Source organism: Physeter macrocephalus, chromosome 14, assembly GCF_002837175.3.
Source record: "Physeter macrocephalus isolate SW-GA chromosome 14, ASM283717v5, whole genome shotgun sequence".
NCBI classification, from domain to species: domain Eukaryota; kingdom Metazoa; phylum Chordata; class Mammalia; order Artiodactyla; family Physeteridae; genus Physeter; species Physeter macrocephalus.
Window position 1 is genome coordinate 60,737,289 of NC_041227.1, and position 27,323 is coordinate 60,764,611.

At 47.7% G+C, this 27,323-nt stretch overlaps 1 protein-coding gene across 1 annotated transcript; it reads right to left on the minus strand.

Moving 5' to 3' along the window:
- Positions 1-7,127: 7,127 nt before the first annotated feature.
- ITPRIPL2 (ITPRIP like 2) lies at positions 7,128-13,660 on the minus strand. Its single transcript, XM_055090447.1, has 2 exons — positions 11,560-13,660; positions 7,128-7,647 (listed from the first exon to the last, which is right to left on the minus strand). Exon 1 carries the CDS (start codon positions 13,392-13,394, stop codon positions 11,796-11,798), a length of 1,599 nt encoding a protein of 532 aa, XP_054946422.1. The 5' UTR covers positions 13,395-13,660; the 3' UTR covers positions 7,128-7,647; positions 11,560-11,795.
- Positions 13,661-27,323: the final 13,663 nt, after the last annotated feature.

Genomic DNA, 27,323 nt, shown 5'->3' on the forward strand with positions numbered 1-27,323 from the left:
TGCTATAGAAGTGTTAGCTATGGGTGGACGTGTGTGAGTTCAAGAGTGTGTATGTCTGTGAGTGCATCGTGTACACACATGTCTGCATGTGACTGGATGAGTGGAAATGTGTGTGGAATCTGTTTAGTCCTTCTGTAAAAACACAGCAACTAGCCCATACCAGCCGACGTTTCAAAGCACCTCCGCCCGGGCTTCCTGCTTCTATTCTGAGAAGAAAGCAAAGCATTGGAGAAAATCAAGAGAAGAGAGAGTTGGCCTGTCCCATCGTTTGCATCTGCGCTACTGTAGGGTGCCACCCCCGCCTTCCTGTCTGCTGGAAGGACGGTGAAGTCAGCTCTCTGGTTGGAGGGGGAGGGGAGGCCATAAAAATGAAAAAGGAACTCTAGAGCTTTTAAGGAGGGGCTTGCGGGGAGGCTCCTGTTGTGGGGGGGCGGGTGGCTTTTCCAGGCAACCTGTAAACATCTGCCTGCTGGTTTCGTTTTGATCTCCCACTGTGGGACTCCAGAGGGGCTACTTCCTGCATGACTAACCTCCTTGGCTCAGTTTGCAAGGGCCAGAAATGCATCAAGTGTTAGCTTGAGAGCCAGTAGATGTGGGTTCAAATCCCTGTCCGCACTTGCTTACTAAGTGGCATTGGGCATTCAGCCTCATCTTGCTGAGCCTCAGTTTCCTTACCTGTATAATGGGGATGATATTAGCACCACCTCCTAGGACTGTTACAACGATCAAATGAAGATACTGTGCATCAAGCCTTTGGTAAGGAGCTTTGCACACAGTAAATGCTCTGCAAGGTGACACTCTGAGACAGACCCCATGGGTTCCTGTGCTGGGCTCCAAGATTTCCAGGAAGTCTTCCCTAACCCCCCGGGGGCTGCCTTGAACTCCTTTGGATTTACAGTGTCATAGAAACCTGTTTCTTTCCTTCAAAGCTTCTACCTCTATTTGTTATTCAGCACTCGTTGGCAGGCTTAAGCGTCTGTCTCCTCCAGCAGATTGAAAGCTGCAGCCAAATGAGATGGTGTCTGTTTTGTTAACCACTCTGTCCCCAGGGCCAGCACAGGGCCTGGCACACAGTTAGCACTCAATGATTAGTTACTGAATGAGTGTGAATGGAGATGGAAAACTTCATAATCTGGAACTTTCTGGGGCCCTAGGGAAGAACATCTCCTCATTTTTAATCAACACATGAATTTGAGAGGCTTCCAATGGGGTCTTCCAAAACGGGGTTAGGATAGGAGCCCTCTTCAGCAGCCTCTTGTATTAGTTAGGTTAGGCTGGGCTATGCTGCTGAAACAAAGAACACTGACGTTTCGTTTCAGAGGCCTAACATCACAAAGGTGGATTTCTAACTCAATCAAAGGCCAGTATGAATCAGGTGACTGGCAAGGGCAGTTGTTCTCGGTTCCATCTTGTGCTGCTGGCATCTTCGTGTGTGGCCTTTATTGCCTCTTCAGGATCATGACCAGTCCCTTCTGCTCCCTGCGTACTGGTCAGAACCAGTCAGTCAGCCCTATCAAACTGCAGGGGCGCTGGGAGATACTGGGTTCCTCGGGGATACTCTGCAAGCAGCCGAAGAGTCTCTGCCACATGTAGGAAGGGCTCAGACTTCTTGGCTGGTCACTCACAGGTCTCACAGGTCTTGGTGTGAGGACTACCAAATGCATTTTGAAGGCTTGCAAAGTGGAGATTCCTACTAATTAGACTGTTTTTTGAAAATCAGGTATTTATCAGAGGAAAAATAACCAATCATCACAAATCCTTTGCTTAAGATATGGAGCAGTGTTTTCAGTGCAGTTTCTTGCCATGCAAGACCCTGAGGGCCCCCCATCTCCAAATGTCAAAAGCATTTTTCTCCATGGTTGAAATATATTTTAATGGTTTCACTTTGATAAGGATCGACAGCCGCCCATCAGAGGCTTAGCTCCTAATTCAAGGAGACCAATGATTAAATAAACAATAAAGATAAAAATCTTTTGATGATATAAGGTCCTTAAAAGCTCTTAGTTTGAGTCTGGCACACAGTGGGACTCCTAATATTTATTTTCCTGGTTTCATTGGAAGGTGACTTGATGGACTGTAATTTTTCTTAAGTGCTGGTTAAAGTCACTGCATCTAATATGGCAGTGGGGGGAGGGGAGACACTGAGACAAAGCATGGGAGAAACCACTGAATATTCATGAAAAGAGCCAGCATTTTGTGAACTTAGGCTGTATATGATGTATGTCCTCTCCAGGCTAGATGACAAAAAGAATGAGGGAACTATCACTTCTATTATAGAGGCTTTTCTTTGCTGAGAAGTTTCAAGGTGACTCTGATGACTCTTTTTAAAATTCAAAATTTAAAAAAAAATGTTTTCATATCCCTGGGGTTGTAGAAAAAGGGAACTGCTAGTGGGATTAAATCCTTTGCCTGCTTAGCAATATTTTGCCTTGTATGTTCCAGCTGAAGAGTTCCGTCCTAGGGTTTTATTCCTACGCCACCGCCGCCAACCCTTCAGCTGCCTGTCTCTGTCACAAAGCAAACCTTACACACACCAGCTGGTGGTTCCACAGCACCTGGTGGGGCGATCCCAGTTTCTCTGCTGAAAGGTTCCAGAGAGGCCATCTGACCTAAGTCAGTGGTTCACAACACTGACTGCATTCTAGAATCATCCACCGAGCTGTATCCATGCCTGGGCTGCACCTGGAGAGTTTCTGACATCACTGGGCCGAGGTAGAGTCCTGAGCGTGGATAAATTTACAAAGCCCCCTGTATAGCCAGGGCCAGGACTGCGAACCACTAGCCTGAGCTTTCCACCAGGACTCGAATTTCATTTGAGAAATGAAATGGGGAAAAGTCTTAGAAGATGACACAATTCAGAAGAAAGAAAGAGATATAAGTGTGGTCAGTTCTCTCATTGGATGTCCTCCCTTCTGGGAACATGTACAACAAATATTCATAAGTGCAAACTCACTCACAGTCCTGTGGGAAAGGAAGTTTGGTGATGGGAAGGCGAGAATTCTACCAATGAACCACCAATGCAGAAGTTTGGTGATGGGCAGGCTCTGAGCAGAGTGCCTGAGGGTGACCCCTACCCCTTAAGATATGGATTCACCTTCCTGTTGTTCCAAAGATGCTGGGGCACCACTCCTAAGTTATGGCAACTAATGTTTGGTAGTGCTTCTCAGTCCCACGTGCATTACTCTTTGATTCTCTCAATAAGCCTATAAAAGGAGGGATTATCAACCCCATTTTGCAAATGAGGAAATTGATGTCCAGAAAACTTAACGGACTTGCCTAAAAGATTACAGCCAGGGAATGGTAGAGCTGGGACTTCAATCCTAACATTTATGGAGCATTTACTATATGCTAGGACTCAGGATGGGTATAAATTATATAATTATGGAATTATAAATTCCCCAATTACTTCTCACTTCAGTGACACGATCCTCTGATATTTGTTTCTAGCATTTCTGTGGCAGAATCTTATTTACTCACTAATACCCATTCTTTTTTCATATTTTGCTCAGGGCTGCTGTGTGCCATGTGCCAGGCTCTCTTTCCAGCTTCCCTTGCAGCTAGGAGTGGTCATATGACACCATTCTGGCCAATGAGATGTAAGGGAAGTCTACTGCATTCCTTAATCCAGTTTCTCTTCTCCATGGCTGTAGTAGCCATTGTGGGATCTTGATAGGACAAGCATGAAGATAAAAGTGAAAATACCCAGAATGACATAGCAAAGAGATGCCTGGATCCCTGATTCATCCCTAAACTGCTGGATGCCTACCTCCAGGCTTCTGGATGATGAGAAAAAATAATTTGTCACTATAGATTAGGTTTTCACAAGTTGTGGCCAAATGTCTTCCTAAGTGATACAGTTTCCCACATGTCCTTTATCATTGTTGTTGTTCTTTTCCTTTATAGTTGAACACACCACCCACCAGCTTAACACCAGCCAGTACCTGACTGAAGCTGAAGCTTAGCCAAGAGGAGGCACTGAATCAGTGTCTCAATTGTATTACCTTTGAGACCTATGGCATGTTGTCACCTGAATCAGCACTTTCATTTTCCAGCTTCCATTTGCTTTTATGAGATAAGGGCAAATGCAGGAACACAGTCAAACAGCCGTGTAAACACGCCCCCAAAAAGATGGCAACACTGCCACAACTCAGCCAACACTGTGCTTCAGCAGACGAGGGAAACCTGGATTCACTGCGGAAAGGTGGTTTGTATCAAAGTCTGGCGGTCTGAAAGTCAAATGCACAGAAGTCGAGACTGCCTGTATTTACTCCACTGGCAGCCCCTCCAGATTTCTTTTTTTTTTTTTTTTAAGTTTCCAAATCATTTGCTAAATGATTTACAGCTGAGCTACAAACCACCACTAACTCAGTGGCTTAAAACAATGTGTTCATTTTTGCTTGGAGTCTATGGGCCAGCTGGGTGGTTCTGCTGATCTGGGCCAGGCTCGGCTGGTCTTGGCCAGGCTCGCTCAAGTGTTTCAATCATTCTGTTGTCTGGTCAGTTGTGGGGAAGAAGGGGAAATGGAGCTGGTCTGGGATGGTCTCCGCCATGACTCGAAGGCGGCTGTCAGCTCTAGCGACAGGATCATGTGGTCCCTCATCCTCCAGCAAGGCCAGTCGTTCACGTGGGGGCAGCAGGCTTCCAAGAGAACAATCAGAGGCAGACAGGCCTAGGCCGGGAACTAGCACAATACCCCTTCCGCCACATTCTACTGACTAAAGAAAGTCACAAAGCCATTCCAATTTCAACCTGTAGGTAAAAAGGCTTCCTTCGTGACGGGAGAGACTGCAAAGTCACTTCGCCAGGGGCAGAAGTCTAGGAAGCTTTGGAGAACAGGGGCTACTTTTGTAATCAGGCTACATGGTACCCAGAGTAAGAGCTGTTCCTAGAGGGGAACACCATGGGCATCAAGGACCAAGACAAACAAAATCTGGGTAGCAGAGAGATGGTTGGGTGGACAGAAGGGAAACACACCCTGCAGAGGAGGAAGAATGAGCCCAAAGGGAGCAGAGGAAGAGTTTGGAGACACTGACTGAATGAAAATTCCACCCCAATAATTGCTTCCGCACTGAGGCACACTGCGTGCCTAATGTGCGGCAAGTCCTCTGCAGTCAAGATCAACTTACTCTCATTCACTCCTATGAGGGAGGTCCTGTTATTAATCCCATTTTACAGATGAGGGAATTGAGGTCCAGACAGGATTGGGTAACTTGCAGAGAGACACACAGATGAGAAGAGCAGGATGCAAGACTTGAAGACAGGCCTCTTGGTGTTAAAGTGCTGGCCCTAACGTGACACTGGTCTGTCTCCAGAGTAACTTGTGTCTCTGTCCCCACTCCCCTGCCCGGGCCTGGACCACTGCAGCATCTGATGACTTCCAGTCTGATTAAGTCCAGCCAACTTTTCCGTAAAAGGCCAGATAGTAATTCTTTTCAGTGTTGTGTTGCAATTACTCAACCCTGCCGATGGAGAGAGAAAGCAGCCAGAGCAGTATGTAAATGAATGTGTGTGGCTCTGTTCCCATAAAACTTTATTTACAAAAATAGATGAGTTGCCACCCCCGGCTTAACCCATTCTCCACCTTGCAGCCAGAGTGGGCCAAACTCATATGTGACCTTGTCATTCCTGCCCAAGGTGGACTGCCAGTATCTTGGGGACCAGTCCAGACTTTCAGTGTGGTTTACAAACTTGTGATCAAAAAGTGGCCCCTGCCATCAGTGGCATTGCCATCATCTATTAGGAAGGCGGGCTCTCAGGTCACATCCAGACCTGCGGAATCAGAACTTGCATTCGGACGAGACGCCCAAGTGGTTTGCACATTCCAGTTTGAGCAGCTCTGGCTTCCAGAACCCCTGTGCCCTGGTGCCTTCCTACCTCTCCCACCTCATCCTTTGCCCCCGGAGCCTCCCCGCTCCCACCCACCCCCACTTTCCAGCCAAACTGACTGCTCCTGTCACCTCTGTGTCCGATGCATTCCTCTCCAGCCCAGCTCCCTTCACTCAGCAAACTCCTATCTCTGGATCTCAACTGCGACGCCACTTCTTCCGAGCAGCCCTCCCTGAAACCCCCGACTGCATGAGGTGCCCCTCTTCTGCGCTTCCAGACCCTTCCCCCACCTAGCACCCACCACACTGCACAGAAATGACTTCTTTAACTGCCTGCCCTCTCACAGCAGTTTGTGAGCTCATGAGAGAGGCCGTATCTGTCTCGGTTGCCTGTGTGTGTCCTCAACGCCTGGGGACAGTAGCCACTCAAGAACTAATTGTTGCCTGGATCTCAACTGCGACGCCACTTCTTCCGAGCAGCCCTCCCTGAAACCCCCGACTGCATGAGGTGCCCCTCTTCTGCGCTTCCAGACCCTTCCCCCACCTAGCACCCACCACACTGCACAGAAATGACTTCTTTAACTGCCTGCCCTCTCACAGCAGTTTGTGAGCTCATGAGAGAGGCCGTATCTGTCTCGGTTGCCTGTGTGTGTCCTCAACGCCTGGGGACAGTAGCCACTCAAGAACTAATTGTTGAAAACTAAACAAAACATAGCCCGCCACACCTTTCCCCTGGGAGAGTGTCCTCCACAGGCAGTTTAACCAGCCAGTGGCTGCAGGTCTCCCCAAACTTCCACCTGGCTCCAAGGCTTTGAAGAGTCCTACGTGGCCTCCAAGATTCCATCTCTCATGAAGCCTGGTGGGTTTTCGTATTAGCAAATGTTTACCATTTGGAGAGGACCTGGGGGGGCCTTAGAGATTTCTGGGCAAAATTCTTGAGCTATAAATTAGCCACAGGCCAAGACTTGAGTTGTGTTTGGGCTGGTGTGTGAGAGCCGAGGGTGGAGGGGGTGGAGGTGGGTGACAGAGGAGGGACAGGGCCAGAAGGTTCTCGGTCAGAAAAAGACTTGAAGGCAGGCCCCCAGGGTGCCTACAGAGCCATGAACTGGCATCCTTTCCCACCTGTGTGCGGTGCCAATTCTGTACAATGATCCCAGCTTTGCTGTGTGGAAAAATGTCCCATACACCCACTCACTGAAAGCAGGTGGGCCTGTGTAAGGAATCACAAGCCAGTGTAGCCACAGGCTGCCCTCCAGGAAGACGACAACCCTCCCCAAATCTGATGTTCAGTCCACAGGTTTCTACAAGTTCCTTTATTAATAAAGCAAAGTATGAAAGAACAAGGTCCCCAAATGACCCATATGATTAAAAGTGCAAATTTACTCCAACCTGAAATAGAAAACAAATGGCCAGCCTTGACTATTTGGGCCATGGAAATCTGGTGTGATTAGAACACCTTTTAATCACACAACTGTAGCAGCTGAACCATATTTGATTACCTCTTTGGTCTGTTATTGGAACAAAACATACACTATGACCACAGCCGATACACTGCATCAAAATACACAGTTTGGGGTCAAAATCCACACTAAAAATAACAGTAAAATAAGAGGAATGTTTTAAAGTCAAGTGACTGAATCAAGGCTTTTTTTTTTCTTTTTAAGCAAAGGGTGCTAAAAATATTCCTGAATATCTGATACTTCAAAAACCAGATTACATATAATTTAGCTGCATGTTTTAGTCTGTTCTCTCTGTACGGATGATCACATACATCTTCGTCCTCTCCCAGCTTATACTTGCTTCATCTCCACCAAATCATGTGCTATGTAGGTATAGAAAAAATAAACAGTAGTGTCTAAGAAACAGACATGCAATTTTTTATAAAAACTAACAAATGCCACAATGATAACACTGAACTTTTTTCCCTCCCAAGGGATACTTGGAATGTTCACCAGGTTCATTTTTCCCACCACTGGGGAGGGAGGTAATAACCTTCCTCCACGTGGATACGGTAAGTCATCGTCACGGTCAAAAGCCACATTTTACGGAAAAGGTGCCTCACTCCATGAGGTTAAAGGAGACACTTTGGAAGGCTATTAGTTTCATTCCTTCAGAAGGCTAGGATGTCAGTTTTGGTGGGAGCCACGGAGTCAGAAAGGGATAGAAACATATGATCAGAACAGTGCTCTTGGCCCTGGGGCTGGTAACAAGCCTAAGAAGCTTGGCTGGGAGACCCAGCACTGCTTTGCTGGTGTTCACGGCCACCAACCATCATTGCAAAGGCTAGGAAACTACTAAAAAAAAATCATTAATTTTAAAATAAGAATAAAATACAAATAAAGAAGAAAACAAGTTATTCTACAATCCTTCCTGATTACTCACCTGCAGACTCCGACAGAGCCAAGGAGTTTGGCCCCAACTCACCAGGAAGGAAATGCCAAGAGCTGGCCCCTAGTGGTCTGATGTCCCATCTGACTCCTACGGGTCCAGGGTGGAGAATCCTTCCGGGAATTGTGAGTTCAGTGTTATCTGTGGCCGTGTTAATTTGGGGGGTTTGTTTCTACAATAAAGCTTAGCTCTGAGCGATAAAGAAGACTTGAAATATCATGCCCCCCTACCATGTATAACAACATCATATCCATAACAATAAATATAACCTTATACATACTTGAGGGGTTACCGTCTTAAGGCAGGGGTCGCAAACTGGTGGCCCCCAGGCTCAACCAAATGTGTTTTCTGGCCCACTTGTGTTTTGGATATTTTTAAATTATGTTGTTTAAAAATCAGAAAGTTTCATTTTCTTTTTTTTTTTTTTTTTTTTTCTATTTCCAGCCCCACCCTACCCTTTTCCCCACATGGAGCTGAGCAATGTGACCCCTGAAGAGGGCACAGCCCCCATCACCACCCACCCCTTCACTTATTTACCTCCCTACCTTGCCTCTGCAGGCTGCTGAGTTTGCGACCCCTGGTTTGAAGTAGCACATATCTAGGAAATGTGTTTCCTAACCCAGACCTCTCTCGCACCCTCATATGATTTCCAACCCATCTCCCCTTCCGCCCAGCTCTTCGTTTCACGTCCATCTTAGTCCTCCTTCCTGAAATCTTCGGATTGCTCTTGGTTTGCTCACATTTTCCCTTTTAGCTTCAGTTTCATTTTGCAAAAAAACAGTCTCCTTCTCTCAGCCCACGAGCATTCTGGGATGACTCCCAAGACTGGTCAGTGGGAGTTACTGAAGGGTGTCTTAGGCAAAATGGCTGAGTCATCTCCCCCAACACTTTCTTCTGACGCTGGCTGGACAGTTAATCTTTTTTTAAAAGCACGAGCAATTCTGAGCTTTCTTGTATGAGAATATTTGCATATATGAATCTCCAGTACCAAGTATACACCAAAAATGTATATATTTCAGATCCAGGACATGATGGAGCCCTAACAAAATACAGAATTGAGCTTAATTTAAGTGCCTTGGGCAACCATCACACCTGACTACGATGCCATATTATTTTATTTGTACACAGTACATGTTTTGGATTACTAAACATTGATCAAAATTGATCGAAATCTCTAAGTTTTTGGTTACCACGTACAGAGAACAATTGCTCAGCATGGCATTTAAATAAAACATTAATATTTAAAAAATTCACAAACACAATGCCCCATTAATTAAAAAAAAATAAAATTTAAAAATCTTGAGGATGGATGAGGCTTTGGGTAATTAACCTGAAAAAAGAAAAAACAAAACCCACAAAGAAACTACAAGAACTGTAATGTTACCAGGTTCAAACTTCAAAATGCTATTCAGATAAAAGAGGAACCTATCCACTCAGCTAGAAATATTTGGAAAATTCAGCTTTTAAAGCTTTATAATCCCTCTAATAGCCTCGCTTTCCCCCACTCCAACTACAGGGGAAATTGTAGCTGAGTATGGAAACATTATAAATATATATTTATATAAAGATCTACCTACTCTTGGAATTTATTTTTAAAATAATTTTAAAAAACACTGTGCAGTTTATATCTTCGCAGGAAGTTGACAGACTGATTCCTGTGCTAAATGCAGTACCTTATGACCTAACACTGACCTCAAAAACTAGGAATGACTTTGTGTCAAGGGGAAATGTCCCCAAACAACCTCAAAGAAACAGCACAACATTTGCAACTGTTTCTCTTACAGCCCAAGGTGGCAAAGGACATAAGAAATCTCTGCAGCTCTGATGAGAAGGATTCCCTATAAATCATTTATTCACAATGATTTCCCCACAATGGCCAAGTAGGTCCCCTAAAGAAAGTTTAAAGAGTTCCCTCAAAATAGCTCAGAATTAAACAACGGCCCAATTCAGGTGGCTACTTCTGTCTTCCAAGTTTTACCTTTAAGAGTCTCTGTTAAAAAAAAAAAAAAAAATCCCAAAGCTAAAAAAATCCCAAAGTATATCACTGGGACTGGCTGCATTTCCTAGTCAGCAGATGATGGACCATTCTAAACTTCAACTGAGTTTTATGTCGACTGATGCAACTGAGAGCTGTTAGAAATTTGGGAGGACAGGGAGGGATTTCAGAATGCGCTAGCTGCAAAATACACCCAACCTGGTGATATTTATGCCCAAAGAGAAGAAAGAACAGACAGCTGACAAAGGCTGTCTCCCTCCATCTCCCCCTAACTTGCCCTCCTCTGCTGTCTTTCTCCTCTGTCAGCTGATTGGGAAATAACTGATCTTCAAGCACAGAGCCCAAGATACTGAACTCTAAGTGAAATGCATTGCAAGACCTGTGCTGAATCACCCACTCCTCAAAGGTGGGCTTCGGGCCACTTAAAGGCCGCTTGGGCAATGAGAGCAAAACTTCCCAACCACGGAGGATCACTGAGCATTGGCTGAAAGCAGGCACTGCCTCTTCATTATCTCATTAAACTCAGAAAGAAATCTCCATGCAAAGGAGTTTGCAAAAACAAAAAACAAACAAAAAAAAGGTTTCTGTCTCCAGCCAGCAGCAAGCCCTGGCGAGACATCTTGCTAGGCAAAGAGTGAACTATCAATACATCTTTTTCGAGCCCCAACATGTTTTATGCCCTCACCAGTGTTGTCTGAAGCACGTATCCTGTTGCCACTCTGCACTGTGCCTGGCTCACAGCAGGCACTCGATGAATCAGCGCTGACCGGCGCACATCCCAGCGTGTGCCTAGAGGGATGTTGAGCAAGCCTGCTCCTCAAGACTGCACATTTCTTAATTGTCAGTGTAACTGGCCTCCCTTTCAGATGCCACACTTGGCACTGGCAATTACCACAAAATGAAAGAACTGATCAAAATAAAGTGCCATTTGCTCTGGAAGTTTCACTAACCAACTCTTGACTGCCTTTCAACACCTATGACTTAATTCTTCATAATCCTGTCAAACATCTGTGATGGCACCCTTTAAAAACTACATTAATACCAATTAGTACAGTGGAAACTATGTTCTTCAGAACATGAGCCTCTAGAATAGAACTACAATTCCAGTTGTAGATAAAGACTCAGATTCTTAAACAGACAATCAGGAACCCAGGACCTACCAAGTAGTTGTGTCAAAAAACATTAGCTTCTTTAAATTTGGGGGCCAGAGAGATCTGTCTAAACAACCCACAGAGGGAACTTTCCCTGCAGCTAGTTCTTGCTTCCTTTACTGAACCTCCCTAAAAGCTGGATCCTTCTACAGAATCATTCCACACAAACCAACATTTGGACCAACTCTTAGCTGCTGACATTGAACGTCCTTCCGTAGCTTGCCCAGGACACTCTGGTGGGCATGAAAAAGATGCCAAAGCTATCCGGATTGTGGGGCCAGGGGGTGATGTTGAAGCCACCAAATGTCATCCTCTGACTGTTCCAGCACCTTCTGGTCATCTTCCTTGCCTTAAACTGGCTTCACTGCCATCCCCACCCCCACCTGGTGGGTGAGGCTTCAGGAGCACCAGGCCAGGTCGGGGCTCTGGCAGGGTTTACGGTTCATCTTCAGGGAACCCCTGGGGGCGCTGATTCCGGGGTGGGGGACACCTGGCAAGGTAGCGGGGACCCCCATAGGCCCGGAGAAGCTGGGGCAGCCTTCGCCACGTGGACAGCAACCGCGCCGCCGCGAGTTCCCGGGCCTGCCTGTCGAAAGTGGCCAGGAGGTCAACCGGGGTGGCTTCACGCAGTACCTTGGGCAGTGGGCCCACCTCGGCGGCCGCCCCTCCAGGGCCCAGGAGGCAGTGGAAGAGTGTACGGCGTCGCAGCAGGCAATCCCTGAGGAACTGTACTAGCTCTTCCAAGCGTTCGCCCAGGTGCGCCTCGTCCCAGCCTTGTGCGGGAGCCCCCTGGCGTAGCAGCGCCGCCAGCAGCACTGTCTTGAGCACGTATGAGGATAGGATGCGTCCCCACTGGGTGGCGGCCGTCGGGTCCAGCCCGCGGGCGCCCAGGTCTCGCAGAGCTTTAAGCAACTGCAGGCACTTGAGGTAGCAGGCACCTGGAGGGGCCCTTTCCTGCAGCCAGCTCAGCAGCTTCTGCTCCTGGCGCGCCGTGTTCACACCCCACAGTGCATCGGCACGCAGGCCTCCCGGGAGCTCCGACAGAGGCCCGACGGGTGAGGGTGGCGGTGGTGGGGCCACCAGGAAGACGCTGTCGCCCAAGTGGACGGCAGGGATGAGACGCACGGCCATGGAAAGGCGGCAGCAGCCGTAATCGGTGCGGCAGGGCAGGACGTGTAGGGTGGGGGGCTGCTCCAGGCCGCCTGGGGTCAGGCTGACCCGACAACGCCCCTCCAGGCTGTAGCGCACGGTGGCCAGGGAGCGCTGCAGGTGCGACTGAAACCAGCGCAGTACCAGCGTAGCCGAGAGATGGCGCCGCCCGCGAACATCCACGCAGAAGCCGTCGGCGAAGGCTTTGCAGTCCCGGAGCCAGTGACCCCCGGAAGCCCCTGGCGGCGCCTTCAGTGCGCACACGAAGCAGCCGTGGAAAGCTGGGGCCAGCGCGGGCTCCGTGCCCAGGCTCCGCGGCTCCAGCGCCACCAGGGGAGGGAGGCGCAGCGGCACCAGCACGTCGAAGCCGTCAGGCCGGCGGATTTTATGCTGCTCGTAGGCGCTGCCTACCTGGATGAAATCTCCGCGGAAGGCCAAGGCCAGCGCTCCCCCGGGGATGGGGCCTGGGGACCCTCGGGCGCGGCCAGCCCGCACCAGCTCGCCCACGATCCGGCTCACGTGTGCTTTGCTGTGGCCCAGCACGTGCGGCGACAGGCGCACCTCGTGCTCGTAGTAACTCTCCAGCAAGATGTCGAGGCTGGGCTCTCGCAAGTGTCTAGGAGAGAAGGCGGAGTGGCCCCCCAGGCGGGGAGACCCCGGCAGGAAGCGCTGCCGGACAGCGTGGCGACAGCGCAGGAGGATGTAGCCGAGGAGCAGCAGGACGGCCACCTTGAGCAGCGGGAAGCCGCCGTCCGCGCCTTCGGGGGGCTCGGTCCGGGCGCCCCCGCTTCCCCGCAGGACATGGTAGAGGCACACGAGGGCGGTGCACAGGCCAGTCACCAGGGGCCAGAAGACGCGCAGATTCAGGGTGTAGTGCACCGACATGCCGGGCGCCCGGGGCAGCGGCGGCCGAGCAGCCCAGGGCGCGAGCCCCGGCGGCGTCCCAGGCCCAGCATGCGCGCAGCGCCCGGGCAGCCCCGCTGTCCCGGTTTCCTTCGCCTCCGCGGCGGCGACCCCGTCGCAGGGCCGGGGAAAGCAGCCCTCCAGCTCGGCCTCCTCTCCCAGCTCAAGCGCTCCTTCCAGCAGCGGCCCGCCCTGCACGCTCCGGCTCCCGGCCGCGCCCCGTGCCGACTGCGCGCTGCGTCCGGCCCGGCGGCCCTCCCCGCCCCGCTCCCCGGCGCGCCGCCTTCGGCCAGCTTCTGGTCCCGCTGCGCTCGCCTCCTACCCCGGCCGCCCTCCCGGCGCCGTGGGTCCCCGGAGTCCCCCGCTGCTCCCCTCCGCTCTGGTTCCCGTTACTCGGCCACGGGAGTTTCCTCTTCCGAGGGGAGGCAAGGCCACGCCAGCTAGCGGGGAGGAAATGCCGAAGTCTGGAGCCGCGAGGCGAGCGGGCGGGCGGGGTCAGCCCCCTCCCGGGCCTCCGCCTTAAAGCGACGCGAGGCGGCGGGAGGGACTTCAGGACGCGCTGGCAACTAGCCTCCCGCGGGCCACCCCTATCCTCCCTCCCCGAAGGCAGAACCAGGAAGGCTCTGATTGCGGGGCGGTAGCCTTGTCCAGGGAGCTTCTGCAGTTGTATTCACACAAAGTTACACCGGGAAGTTGAAAGGAGGGGAAAAGAGCGCACGACGAAACCGTCCATCCCCCGCCCCCCCAGCAAGTCGTGGTGGCGTGGTGTTGGTGGCGTGGCAGGCCGTGGAACGGAAGCTGCCCTTGCCAGTGTGCCGCTGTCCTTCATTCAAACCAGTATCTACTGAGCACCTACTACGTGCCAGGCAGGAGACCAGGTGCTGGCGAAATAGCAGTTGACAAAATAGACAAGGCTTCTGCCCTCCATAAAGCTTCCGGCCTTTTGAAAAAAGGAAACCGAAAGAGAAGGGATCCACAGCAGAAAATGCTCTGAAAGAAGCAAAACTGTGTGAGGGAGTGTGAAGGTAGGGGCTGCCCTGTGGAAGCCTGAGACTCTCTGTGGGTCTGAGACCTGGATGAGGAGGATCCAGCCTTGAAGTAATAATCACAGCCTTTACAAAGCTCGTACCGTGTGCCAGTACTGTGCTAATCACCTTGCACATTCTCTCCTCAGTTCATCCTATGAAAGGGACACTATTATTTTCCCCATTTTTCAGATGAGGAAACTGAGGTGCAGGCAGGTTCACCCGTTGCCCCAAGTCACACAGCTTTTAGCAGAGCTGTGCCTTGAACACCTGTCTCCAGAGAAGCTGAGAGGCAGGACTCAGGGAAGGGGACCGGGGAATCCCTTCCTCAACTGCTGAGAAGTGTCCTTTGTCAGGACCTACCCTGGGACCTCAGTCCAGGAAGCTTTGTTTTGTTTCATAACAGGGAGCACTCCCTGAAATGATCGGCATGTATTTAATTATCCGAATTTATTTAAACAATTAACTGTACTTATTTACACTTGTTGCACCTTCCTTGCTCCCGGAGAGCAAGGATAAATAGATTAAAAATGTCAGAAGCCACATGCCATCTGGGAATCAGGACTCAGAGGATGCTCCTGGCTTAAGCACCAAGATTACTCCCAGGAAAGCCTCTCAGAGCTGAGCAGAAACGCTTTCAGATCCCCATCCCCACTACTATTAGCTGTGAGATCAGGGTCTATTAGTCAGGATTCTTTGGATTGCAGGTGACAGAAACACAGCTTAGAAAGCATTTTATTGTCATATTAACTGAGAGGTCCATGGGGCTCCTGCTTCAGTATGGCTGGATCTAGGTATGATCAATCCACTTCTTAGCTCTGCTTTCTTCTCAGTGGGCTGCTCTCTCTGCGAGGCTCTCTCCATAGGCCCCTGGCTGCTCTAGCCTCATGTTTTCCTCAATGAAGAGGAAAAGAGAGCTTCGGTTGCCTGAGAGTTGCAGCAAATGTCATGCCTAGGGATAACGTTGGGTCCTACTGTAAAAGTGACCAAGTAAGAGGATGCACTGATTAGCCTGGCCTAGGGTGGTGTATGGACTGAAATGTGTACCCTCAAAATTCATATGTTGAAGCCCTTTTTTTCCCCAAATTAAGTTCATATTCACAGCTTTCAGGGGTTAGGATGTGGGCAAATCTTTTTGGGGAGCCACCCTCAGTAAATGATGTACTGTATTACTGTTACTATCTTTTCTGCCTGTAAATCAATTTCCGTAGCTCATTTCCTCCAGAGAGTTCAAGGTACCTTGAACTTTGAGTTCAAGACCTCAGAACTTTGCTCTTGGAAAAATCTACTGTATGTTTCAGAGCAAGTACAAATTCATTTATTCATTAATTTATTACCCAACATACCATGTGCCAGGCAGAGGGGGATGTGACGGAAAAGAGGGGGCTCTACACTTACGGACTAAAACACCACACAGTGTGGGTGGAGTCAGAAAACTGCCACTGTTTCATTGACTTTTGATCATTATTTCATTAAAAATCTCCTTTAATGTTTAATATTTGACAAAGGCCACTCCTGGGTTTTTTTTAACAGCTCAGCAAATGTATACACACACCCCTCCCAACATTTCTGATATCCCAGAGGTGTGTCCTGTGGAGGAAGAATGGCAACATTGATGAGGGGAAAAGGGAAAGAGGTGGTGACATTTCCCATGGGAGGCCCAGGGAAGGCTCCTGGGAGGGAACATCTGATCAGGCTTTGAAGGATGGGAAGGGACAGTGTGTTTGATAGCATGTCTGGTATTTCCGCTGCAAACATTTTCACCACATAACTAATTGGCCTTAAGGCAATGTTGCTGTAAAAGATAAAATAATGAAAACCAAAGAGGGGCATTAAAAAGGACATAATGAAACATGAGAAATGAATAACAAAATTAAAAGACTTTATTGCAAAATGCAAAAACATTGAGTACTTAAAATGTGTGTCAATTTATGGCAATACTGCACAGATAATTGATTTTATTTTGTCAGTTGTACCTAAGCAATTGTCTTTCTTTTGTTTATAGGATTTTAGAGGTATTTTGCTTTTGACTCATCTCCCCATTCAGCTTTGCACTTTTTCTTTTTCTCTAAAATTTCTTCCATCCTTAAGAGGGGCTTCAGCTTCCAAATACCAGGATGCATATTTGCACCTGAGTTTTGTATCGAGTTGGGAAAACTGTTTTTGACAGGCTGTCACATGTCTACTGATAGACGTTCCAAAGTTCTATGAAAGGTGTAGGTTCAACTCTGTGCCTTCAAATCACTGAAGGATTTGCAAACTGATATGTTATCATTTTCTGGTACACTATGTGCTCTGGTATACTGTCTTACTTCACACTTCCAGTAACTTTTATCACCATATTTTCTATCAAGTTCACATATGTAGTTGTTATCATCCTCTATTTTAAGACTGCCACGTCTACTCATCACTGTACAAACCATCATGAGGGCTGAGATTGATGGAATATAAAAATGAGAGCTCTATGTCAGTGGAGAAATGAAACCAAACTGTCAACCAATTGAAAGCAAACTGTCAAACCAAACTGTCATCCAGTTATTTTCTCTTTTACAGCAAAATTGCCTCATGACCTATTAGTTACTCAGTGAAAATGCTTGTGGAAATGTTGTCTATGCAAAGATGCTTGAGGCGTGAGTCCCAGGAGCCCTTTGATAAATACCGTGTGCCTCCTGGACGCGGCTCTTCCCCTGTGGTGTCTCCTGAAATGCTCAGAACCAGCCCAGTGAGGGAGGTGCTGCTATCAATGCCATTCTACGTATGGGCAAAGTGAGGCAGAGAGAGGGCAAGAAACTTACTCAGAGTCACACAGCTGGCAAGGCTGACTCCAGGGCTGGACTCTGAACCCCTCTGCTTCACTCCCTTTCACATTGTAAAGGGTTTTACAGGCACATCTCGTTTTATGGCACTTCGCTTTACTGTGCTTCATGGATATTGCGTTTATAACAAACTGAAGGTTTGTGGTCACCCTGTGAGCAAGTCTGTCGGCACCACTTTTTCTAACAGCATTTGCTCACTTCGTGTCTCTGTCACATTTTGGTAATTATCACAATATTTCAAGTTTTTTAAAGTTTATTTATTTATTTATTTTTGGCTGCGTTGGGTCTTCACTGCTGTGCGCGGGCTTTCTCTAGTGGTGGTGAGCAGGGGCCACTCTTCGTTGCCGTGCACGGGCTTCTCATTGTGGTGGCTTCTCTTGTTGTGGAGCACGGGCTCTAGGCGCGCAGGCTTCAGTAGTTGTGGCTCGTGGGCTCAGTAATTGTGGCTCGTGGGCTCTAGAGCGCAGGCTCAGTAGTTGTGGCACACGGGCTTAGTTTCTCTGCATCATTTGAGATCTTCCCGGTCTAGGGCTTGAACCCATGTTCCCCTGCGTTGGCAGGCGGATTCTTAACCACTGTGCCACCAGGGAAGTCCCCAAACCTTTATTATTATTATATTTGTTATGGTGATCTGTGATCCGTGATCTTTGATGTTACTTCTTTGACTCACTGAAGGCTCAGATGATGATTAGCATTTCTTAGCAATAAAATATTTTTAAATTAAGGTATGTACATTGTTTTTTTAGACATAATGCTGTTGCATACTTAATAGACTACACTGTCGTGTAAAGATAACATCTATATGCACTGGGAGATCAAAAAATATATATTCGTGTGACTCACTTTATTGCGATATTCGCTTTATTGCAGTGGTCTGGAACTGAACCTGCGGTCTCTCCAGGGTGTGCCCGTATAGGACAGGAAGAGCGCATTCTGGGAAGACAGGTTAATTTATGTTTGTCTCTAGTTCCCTAACCAAGTGATGAGATTCTTGGGGGGCAGGGACATATTCATCGTGGTATCCCCATCAGCCAACATCATGCCTGCTACTTTATAGAGCTTTATGGGAGGAAGGAAGGAAGGAAGGAAGGGAGGGAGGGGGGAAGGGAGGAGATTTTGACCAGCAGAAATTCAGGGAGGCCATTCCAGGTAATGGAAACAAAATGTGCAAATGCTCGAGGAGCATGTGACAGCTGGGTGAACAGGACGTCAATGTTGTTACGAAGTCTGGTGTTTGTGAATGGACACAGTGGCATTCACTGGCCAGCCATTCCAGCCTTCTTCCAACAAGCCTTCCACAGGCAGCAGTGGGGCCAGAGGCAGCAGCTCCCTTGGTGACCCAGTTCTGCTGTGTGGCTTAGGAATCTTTTCTGGAAGTTGGGCTCATAGCCCTTTCCTGCAGCTTTCCCAGTGGTTCTGAAAGTATCTGTGATAAATGATCTGTTGCCGTTTTTTTAAACTTTCCTGTGTGTTCTACTGTGCTTGACTATTACACAGCTGATGTCATGCAACTCAGAATACCCACACGGGTCTATCCTCTCTTTAGAGAGATGTGCCCATCAATCACTTTGGTGAATGTCAAGGCAAGGCCAAGTTGACGCAGATGTGCCTGAACGCTTACTATCAAGTGACTGAATCAGGGCGGCCAGTAACAAGGGGGCCTGACACCCAGCTTTGCCAACAGTGCCATCCAGTACTTGATGGTGACCAAGTGACTCAAATCTGTCTTCTGTCTTGGAAAGTCTGAATGGGACACAGAAGCCGTGAGGAAGCAGAGTTCAGAATTAAGCTGAAGCCATATATAAGCAGAAGGATGGAATAGGCAGAGGCCTTGAGGAAACAGAAACCATTGCAGGTCAGGGGAGGGTAGGAAGAAACCAGGAGATTAAGCAGCTGACCTGAGAATGGTGAGTGTCAGAGTTGATATTGGGGCACTACAGCTGCCCGGTGCCCAGAGAAAATTCCAGGCCCCCTCCTGTTTGATGAGCAGCTGCCTCAGTTCCCGTGGAGCCAGATAATAATCCCCACTGGGCTCTGAGATCATATGAATGTGTCTCTTCCCTACAGCCCAGACTCAGGGGTGGGGAGGATTTTTAGCCCGGTTCCCTGGAAAACAGAATCTAAGAGTACAGCTTGCATATGAATGTGTTATTGCGGGTGCAAGCCCAAGGCAGCAAGAGTGAGGGCAGAGGGGGAGAGAAGCAGGGAAGGAAGGGGAACACATACAATATGTTGCATACAGAGCTGGCCACGCATTGCTGCAAACACAACTGGCTCTCCAGTCACCAAAGAGGCTGCACAGAGCCTCTTTATCTCTAAATAGTTAGGGAGGAAAAGGGCAGACAATTGAAGGGATGTCTCCTTCTCATCTCCTGTCCCTCATCTGTCAAAGTATGCCCACGGCGCACTAACTGACCACACTTCCCCACTGTGTCATGGGGCTGCTAGAGCAGCCAGGGTCTCTGTGGGTCTAGCCCAGTCTGAGCACCTGAGGGCAGTCTCTCCTTCTCAGTCGGCACCATGCAAAGGAAGCCCTTGGTCAGTGGCTGTGACAAGAACCGGCTCTTTCCAACTGCGAGAATGGAGTGAGTCGTGGCTAGGGCTGCTCTGAGCAAGAAGGAAGGCCGAGGCCCGCATATGCAGATGGGGCTGAATGGATCTGGGAAAACTGGGTCTGGTAAGAAGGTTCCCTGGGGGAAGTGTCTGCTAAGCTGATTTTGGAGGATGAATTGATTATTGCCTGATAAAGGGATTGAGAAAGCCGACTGTGCAGAATTCCCTTCATGTATGGAATCCTCGAGAAATGAAAGCATGGTTTCTATTCCAGTAAGTCTGAAGTTTGGGGCTTAGGAGAAAAATGTTGAGAGATGAGACTGGAGAGCTGGTCACAGCCTCGTGTACCAGGCTGCCTGGTTAAAATGCTCTTGGTTATGGTTCACAGAAGACCCCCAGTTCAGCTGATTTAATTGACAAGGACATGTTACAACCTCACAAACTGAAAGTCTGGAGGTGAGTGGCTCCAGGCTTGCTTAGTTTAATGACTCAACCACGCCATCAGATTCCTTCCAACTTTCTGCTCTACCATCTACAGACTAGCTCTCCTCCTGTTTACAGAATGACTGCCACAGTTCCAAGCAGCACATTCAGACACAGTAACATCCATCAGAAGATGGACCTAACACCCTACCTGGTCCTATATAGAGGTGGTTATCTCCCTGGGATCTCTATTTTAGAACAACGAAATATTTCACAGAAATTCCCCAGCAGAACTTTTGGCAATTTTCATGGCCTAGAATTGCATCTTGTCCAGGCACAAACCAGTCACTGGCAAGAGAAATGGATTGCCCTGATTGGTTTATATTAATGAGGATTTACCTCTGAGCTAGGGGTACAGTCACCTTTGTTAAGAGTTGATACTTGAATAAATCTGGGGTTCTTTTAATAAGGAAGAAGGGGACTAGGTGATGGGTAGATGTGTTAATTAGGGTAGCAGTCCTGCTGTTGTTACAGAAACCTGAAATTACAGCGCCTGAAACAAAATAGCAGTTTGTCTCTCATGAAACAGTCACAGAGTCAGGAGCCCAGGCTCCCTCCAGCTCCATCCACCATGCCTAGGTGGTGCCCTGACGTTGATACTGCAAGATGGTGCACCAGCCCCCACATTCCAGCCCACAGAAGGAGTAAAAGGACAAAGAAAGGGCGTTCTCTTCCTTTTTAGAGCATGACATAAAATTGCACATTCTGCTTCTGCACATTACATTGGCCAGGACTTAGTCACATGTGTGATATTGTGACTTATAATAAAAAATATATATTTGGTCTTCGTCCCTGTTCCTGTCACAGAGTTCCTAAAACCCTGGGAATTTCCTAAGTGATGAGAGCAGCAAAGGTGTCTTGTTTTGTTAGGGAGGTGACTTTTGGAAGCACCTGAGGGTGGGAGCTGGTTGCTAGAACCAACCTCATGATTAGAGGGTTGGAGCTTTCAGTCCCACCCCCCGACCTCCAGGGAGAGGAGACGGGCTGGGGATTGAGTTCGACCACCAATGGCCAATGATTTAATCAATCGTGTCTTTGTAATGAGGTCTCCATAAAAACCCAAAATGATGGAGTTCGGAGAATTTCCAGTTGATGAACACATGGAGGTGCCGAGAGCGTGGAGCTCTTGGAGAGGGCATGGAAGCTCCGTGCTCTGTCCCACACACATTGCCCTGTGCATCCCTTCCATCTGGCTGTCCCTGAGTTGTAGCCTTTTATAGTAAACTGATTCTAGTGCGTGAAACGTTTCTCTGAGTTCTGTGAGTCGCTCTAGCAAATTAATTGAACCCAAGGTGGGGATGGGGGTTGTTGGAACCTCTGATCTATAGCTGGTTAGTCAGAAACACAGGTGACAACCTGGACTTGCAATTGGCATCTGAATGGGGGACGTGGGGAAGAAACTGAGTCCTTAACCTGTGGGATACGGCACTATCTCCAGGCAGATAATGTCAGAATTGAGTTGAACTGTAGGACACCCAGCGGGTGCCTGAAAATTGCTTGGAGGTAGGGGAAAAAAACTCTCCACACATTGAAATTGGTCCCAGCATTATACATGGCCACATATAACAGCAAAGGAGGCTCGGAAATGTAGTCGTTATCCTAGATAGCAAGCATCCTGCTAAAAATAAGTGCTTTATTACTATGGAAAAGAAAGAGAATAAATGGTAGGAGGCAGTCATCAGCCTTTGCCATAGCAGGCAAACAACAGTATCTGCTCTATGGGCTCCATCCTAATTGTGATTCATTATTCGTGTGATTACTAATTACATGTTTGTATTTCTAAATATATCCTGAGGGTTTGTTTTGTGAGCAGGTGCTACATCTGTCCAGCGCATGCTCAGTGCTAATTATTAAATGACTGACTGAATGAAAAAACGGAATCTATTTCAGGAGTCCAGCATAGTAGTCCCATACCGATAAAGAGCGTTTCACTAGAAAATGTTCTTTTCCTGATCTCCATTTTCAAAGCCACTGTTTATAAAAGAGTCATGAATAATGAAACCAACATCCGTCAAAGGGAAGCTTCCGTCTGGCAGAGATGAAGGGCTAGGAGAGAGCTAATGAGTCTGTAATGCAATTTGGTGCCAATAAAATGGTGCGATATTAAATTCAAGGCCGTGGGATTTACATTATAAATCCAACACAATTAGAGAGTAAGAACCCGATCTCCCACCTGCTCAGTTCCTCTAGTTTGAGTCATTTTATGGACGCAGGCTTCCCACAGACATTGCCTGGTGACGTCATGGTGAGAATTTTGACAGTCTTCACATCTCTGGCTGGAGGGCCAGCGGGGCCAAAGAGACTCAGAACTGAATGGAACATAAAATCACCGGGTTCAGAAGGCACAAAGTTAATGTGCCCCTCATCCCTGCCTCCTGCTGTTAGAGCTGGTGATAAGGGTCAGCCTCTCCTGAGCGTTCACCACTCAGCAGGCAGTGTTCTAATCAGGCACTTTACATGATGTAAGCCATTCAGCCCTCACCACACAGAACAACCTTATGAGGGAGGTCTAGCTTTACCCACTGTGTAGCTGGGGAAACTGAGGCCTAGACGCAGGACGCATACTTTGCGTGAGGTCAGAGCTCCAGACAAACCCACGCTTCCTGTACTGATATTTTTAACCACCACACAAACTGCCTGTAGTCAGTTCTTTCCAAATGGGCATCTGGTGATGTTTTCCAGGGTCTGGGGCAACAGAGCAAAATAAGACACGTGAAAGGCATTTTTCATAAAGCTCAGTTCACAGTGGGAGTCTCGTGTCGCAGGGTAGGGACATTTCAAAGTCAGCACATAGCAAAACAAAATCTAATTTAGTTCAAATTACCCATGATAGATCGGCATAGGGGTTCGGATCACACATTTGTCGAAACTCATTGAGTGGTGCATCCAAACTCAGGCATTTCACTGTATCTAAATTTTACCTCAGAAAAATCACAAACACATATTGGATTCTAATGAGTGATATGCATGCTGAAGTGTACGGCCTCAGCAATTGCCTTTGAAATGTATCAGAAAGTAAGATGGACTGATTGATGGGTGGAGAGAGGGATGGATGAACAGACAGGAGAGAAAGCAGGCAAGTTAAACATTAATGGTAGAATTTAAGAGATGGGTATATCGATGTTCTCTGTGCAATTCTTTCGGTTTCTCTGTATATTTGAAAAACTTTTTTTTTGCGGAGCACAGGCTCAGCAGCCATGGCTCGCTGGCCCAGCCGCTCCGCGGCATGTGGGATCCTCCAGGACTGGGGCACGAACCCGCGTCCCCTACATCGGAAGGCGGACTCTCAACCACTGCGCCACCAGGGAAGCCCGAAAAACGTTTGTAATATAATGTTGAGAGAAAACAAATACCTTTGAAAATCTTTTAGGAAGTTGCTATCGTGGAAACTGATATTCTGTCTCCCATTGGCCATCACAGTCAAAGTTTTCTCCAGCATTGAAACCAAAGTTTCAGCAGTTGAGCCCCTGACGAAGGAGTTGGTTTGAGTTCATGGGCCAAACTGTAGGAATAATATGTATCTTTAGCCACCCAGCTTGAAGTAAAGCGATGAACGAGATTGTCCATGCTATTTAAAGAATTCTCTCCCACACCCCAAAGCATGTTTATGTATCTGTGAACTAAAATTCATATTTTATGGCAAGACAAGAAAAATTTAAACATAAAAAATTGTTCTCTGCCCTTTTGGCCTCCTCTCTCCCCTCTACTGTGCGTTGTTTATCTGCATTAGGCATCAACCAAACCTCCCCATTGGTAGAAATACCCGTTCAGCCATACAGAGCAGCATTCTCCCAGCATCAACAAGACAATTCCTTAGGAGATAACATTCCTTCTTAATCTTGTAAGGGGTCATGATGACCCAAGACCCACTATTCTGCTACTGCTAAATTGTGAAACTGTCAATAATACGCCATTTAAGGTACAGCTCTCTGTCTCAAAAACTTATATAATTGCTCTTTGACCTCTAACCAAGGGAATAGTTCTCAGAGCTTTTTGAGAGGCTGTTCCCGGGTTATAATCCTCAAGTTGGTTCAAATAAAATTTTCCATTTCTTGCTTAGAACGACTGATTAAATTTTTTCATCAACAACTTAAACTTACATATGATATGGTTCTAATATAGTCATTTTAAAAGTTTGTCCTTGAAGAGTACGTCCTTCCACTCTGTTGCATGTTAAAGTAACCATTTTCTTCTAAGGAGAAATTGATAGTAATGATATTCATGGGAAGGTGGTTTCTTTCTTTCTTTTTTTAAAAAATAAATTTATTTATTTTATTTATTGATTTTTGGCTGTGTTGAGTCTTCGTTGCTGCATACGGGCTTTCTCTGGTTGCAGTTAGCGGGGGCTACTCTTTGTTTTGGTGCACGGACTCCTCACTGCGGTGGCTTCTTTTGTTGTGGAGCACGGGATTCAGCAGTTGTGGCACACGGGCTCAGTAGTTGTGGCGCACGGGCTTAGTTGCTCCACGGCATGTGGGATTTTCCCGGACCAGGGCTCGAACCCATGTCCCCTGCATTGGCAGGACGGATCCTTAACCACTGCACCACCAGCGAAGCCCATGGTTTCTTCCTTTAAGTGCTAACAGAAAAATGAAAAGTTGGCAATCCTAGGCCACTTGAATGTGGGCAGGGCTTTTATCTGCTTCATGCCCCATTATTTCCCCAATGCCTGGCACTAGAGTCACTCACTGAATAAATATTTGTTGAATTCATTTTATAGGCCTGTGAAATCTGAAGGGTTGGGGAGAAGAAAATCCTGCACCAAGATGCAAGTAGACATTACTGAACCCATGGGCTGCTCTGTGGTCGGCCCCATACAGACGTCTTGTGATCATCTGTCTGAGGACATTGTCATCAAGGCATTCCAACCGGCCAGAGCAGAATGGCAGCCTGGCCAGGATGCCCCAGTGTAACACACACTCCGTACATTTCACTTGGAATGTCTTTCCCACAAGAAGAGAAAGCATTGCTCTGTGATGCGCCTCAAAAGCCAAGAGGACCCTGTGTGTTTTGACACCCAAAGGAGGGTCACTGGGGATTTGCATCTCTGTTTCCTCTGAGGAGGAAAAGAGACTCCGAAAAGAAACACAGCAGAGAGGAGCTGGGACTGCCAAGACTGCAGGAATTTTCAAAAAAAGATGCTAAGAGTGTTGTAACATACTAATGTAATGATGAGCGGATCTGGTGGAAACATCTGACCTGGAAGAGGTGCCTGGTTTTGAATATTGGTCACTTTTTTGGTGGTATCTTAATCTCTTCATGGGGATCCAAATCTCTACCATTTACAGTTTTCCTATGAGTCGAACAGAGAAGCCCCATCCCTAAACTGAACCCCACAAGGTTTAAAATTTGGCCATTTGTACCTCTAAGGTGGTTCAAAAGAGAGTATTGGGTTGGCCCAAAAATTTGTTCGGGTTTTTCTGTTGACGTCTTACAGAAAACCCCAAATGAACTTTTTTGGCCAACCCAATACTTAGAAACGAAGTTAGAATATATGGAAATGGATGGAAACTGTTACGGTCTGGAATACAGTCGGAGCACTTTTAATTTACGTGACTTTTGCAGGGGACCCGCCCATCTACCCTTGAGTCTGGAGCACATGCCTCCTTCTCGGTGAGTGTAAGACAGAAGCTGGAAATCTGCTGTCCCCTCACCCTATCCCATTCCCACCTGCTGGGGGCAACTTATATTTAAAGCTTGCTATTTCCCTTCAACATGGTCCCAAGAAACAACCCCTTACAGTGCTCAGCCAGAGAAATACAGTGATGGGTTCCAGCCTTGGAAAAAAATCAGCTAGGTGTATGGAGGCAGAAGCATGCTGTATATTCCAGGAATTTAAGAAACTATTTCAAGGGTATCTTTGCCAATTCGTGCGTTTCGCCACCTCTGCTGACGTTGGACCCTCCCCCATGGCATCCCCACGCTGTAAAGGATGGGGAGCATGTTGCCCACTTTCTCTGAAACTGTAATAACTCTCATCCTTTGGGGCATTTTGGTCAATTGCAACTTGGAATGCTCTCACTCCAGGGTCTTTCTTCATCTGACCCGTGTGAACCCTTCGCAGATGTAGATGTGATTTCTAAGTCTCTGAGAGCCCGTATCTCCAATGAGCTACGGAGCAGCCTGCCCAAACCTCTTGCCCGGCTCAGCCTGACAGTGCTGGGGCTGCTGTGAAAGGATGCCCCCGCTGTCGGGCCCTCACCTGCCACACTGGGCTGCCCCAAGCCTGGACAGCACCTAGCACCTAAGGCATATTGCAGAAAACTAGACTCTTCTGAAGGGGCCGTGTGAAGATGGGTGAGCCAAGAACTGCAGAACCTTCCTTCATCCTGTGCTTAGCATGCTGGTCACCCATGCAGGCAAGCACTGAACACCGTGGTTGGCCTCCAGATAAAGGTAACTCTTGGAGTTAATGAATGACTGAATTGCTGTATTGGGACAGGTGAACTTTTTTTTTTTCACATCTTTATTGGAGTATAATTGCTTTACAATGGTGTGTTAGTTTCTGCTTTATAACAAAGTGAATCAGCTATACATACACATATATCCCCATATCTCTTCCCTCTTGTGTCTCCCTCCCACCCTCCCTATCCCACCCCTCTAGGTGGTCACAAAGCACCGAGCTGACCTCCCTGTGCCATATGGCTGCTTCCCACTAGCTACTTTATATTTTGTAGTGTATTATGTCGATGCTACTCTCTCACTTCGTCCCACCTTCCCCTTCCCCGCCGTGTCCTCAAGTCTGTTCTCTACGTCTGTGTCTTTATTCCTGCCCTGCCAGTAGGTTCATCAGTACCGTTTTTTTTTCTAGATTCCATATATGTGCGTTAGCATACGGTGTTTGTTTTTCTCTTTCTGACTTACTTCACTCTGTATGACAGACTCTAGGTCCATCCACCTCACTACAAATAACTCAATTTCATTTCTTTTTATGGCTGAGTAACATTCCATTGTATATATGTGCCACATCTTCTTTATCCACTCATCTGTCGATGGACACTTAGGTTGCTTCCATGTCCTGGCTATTGTAAATA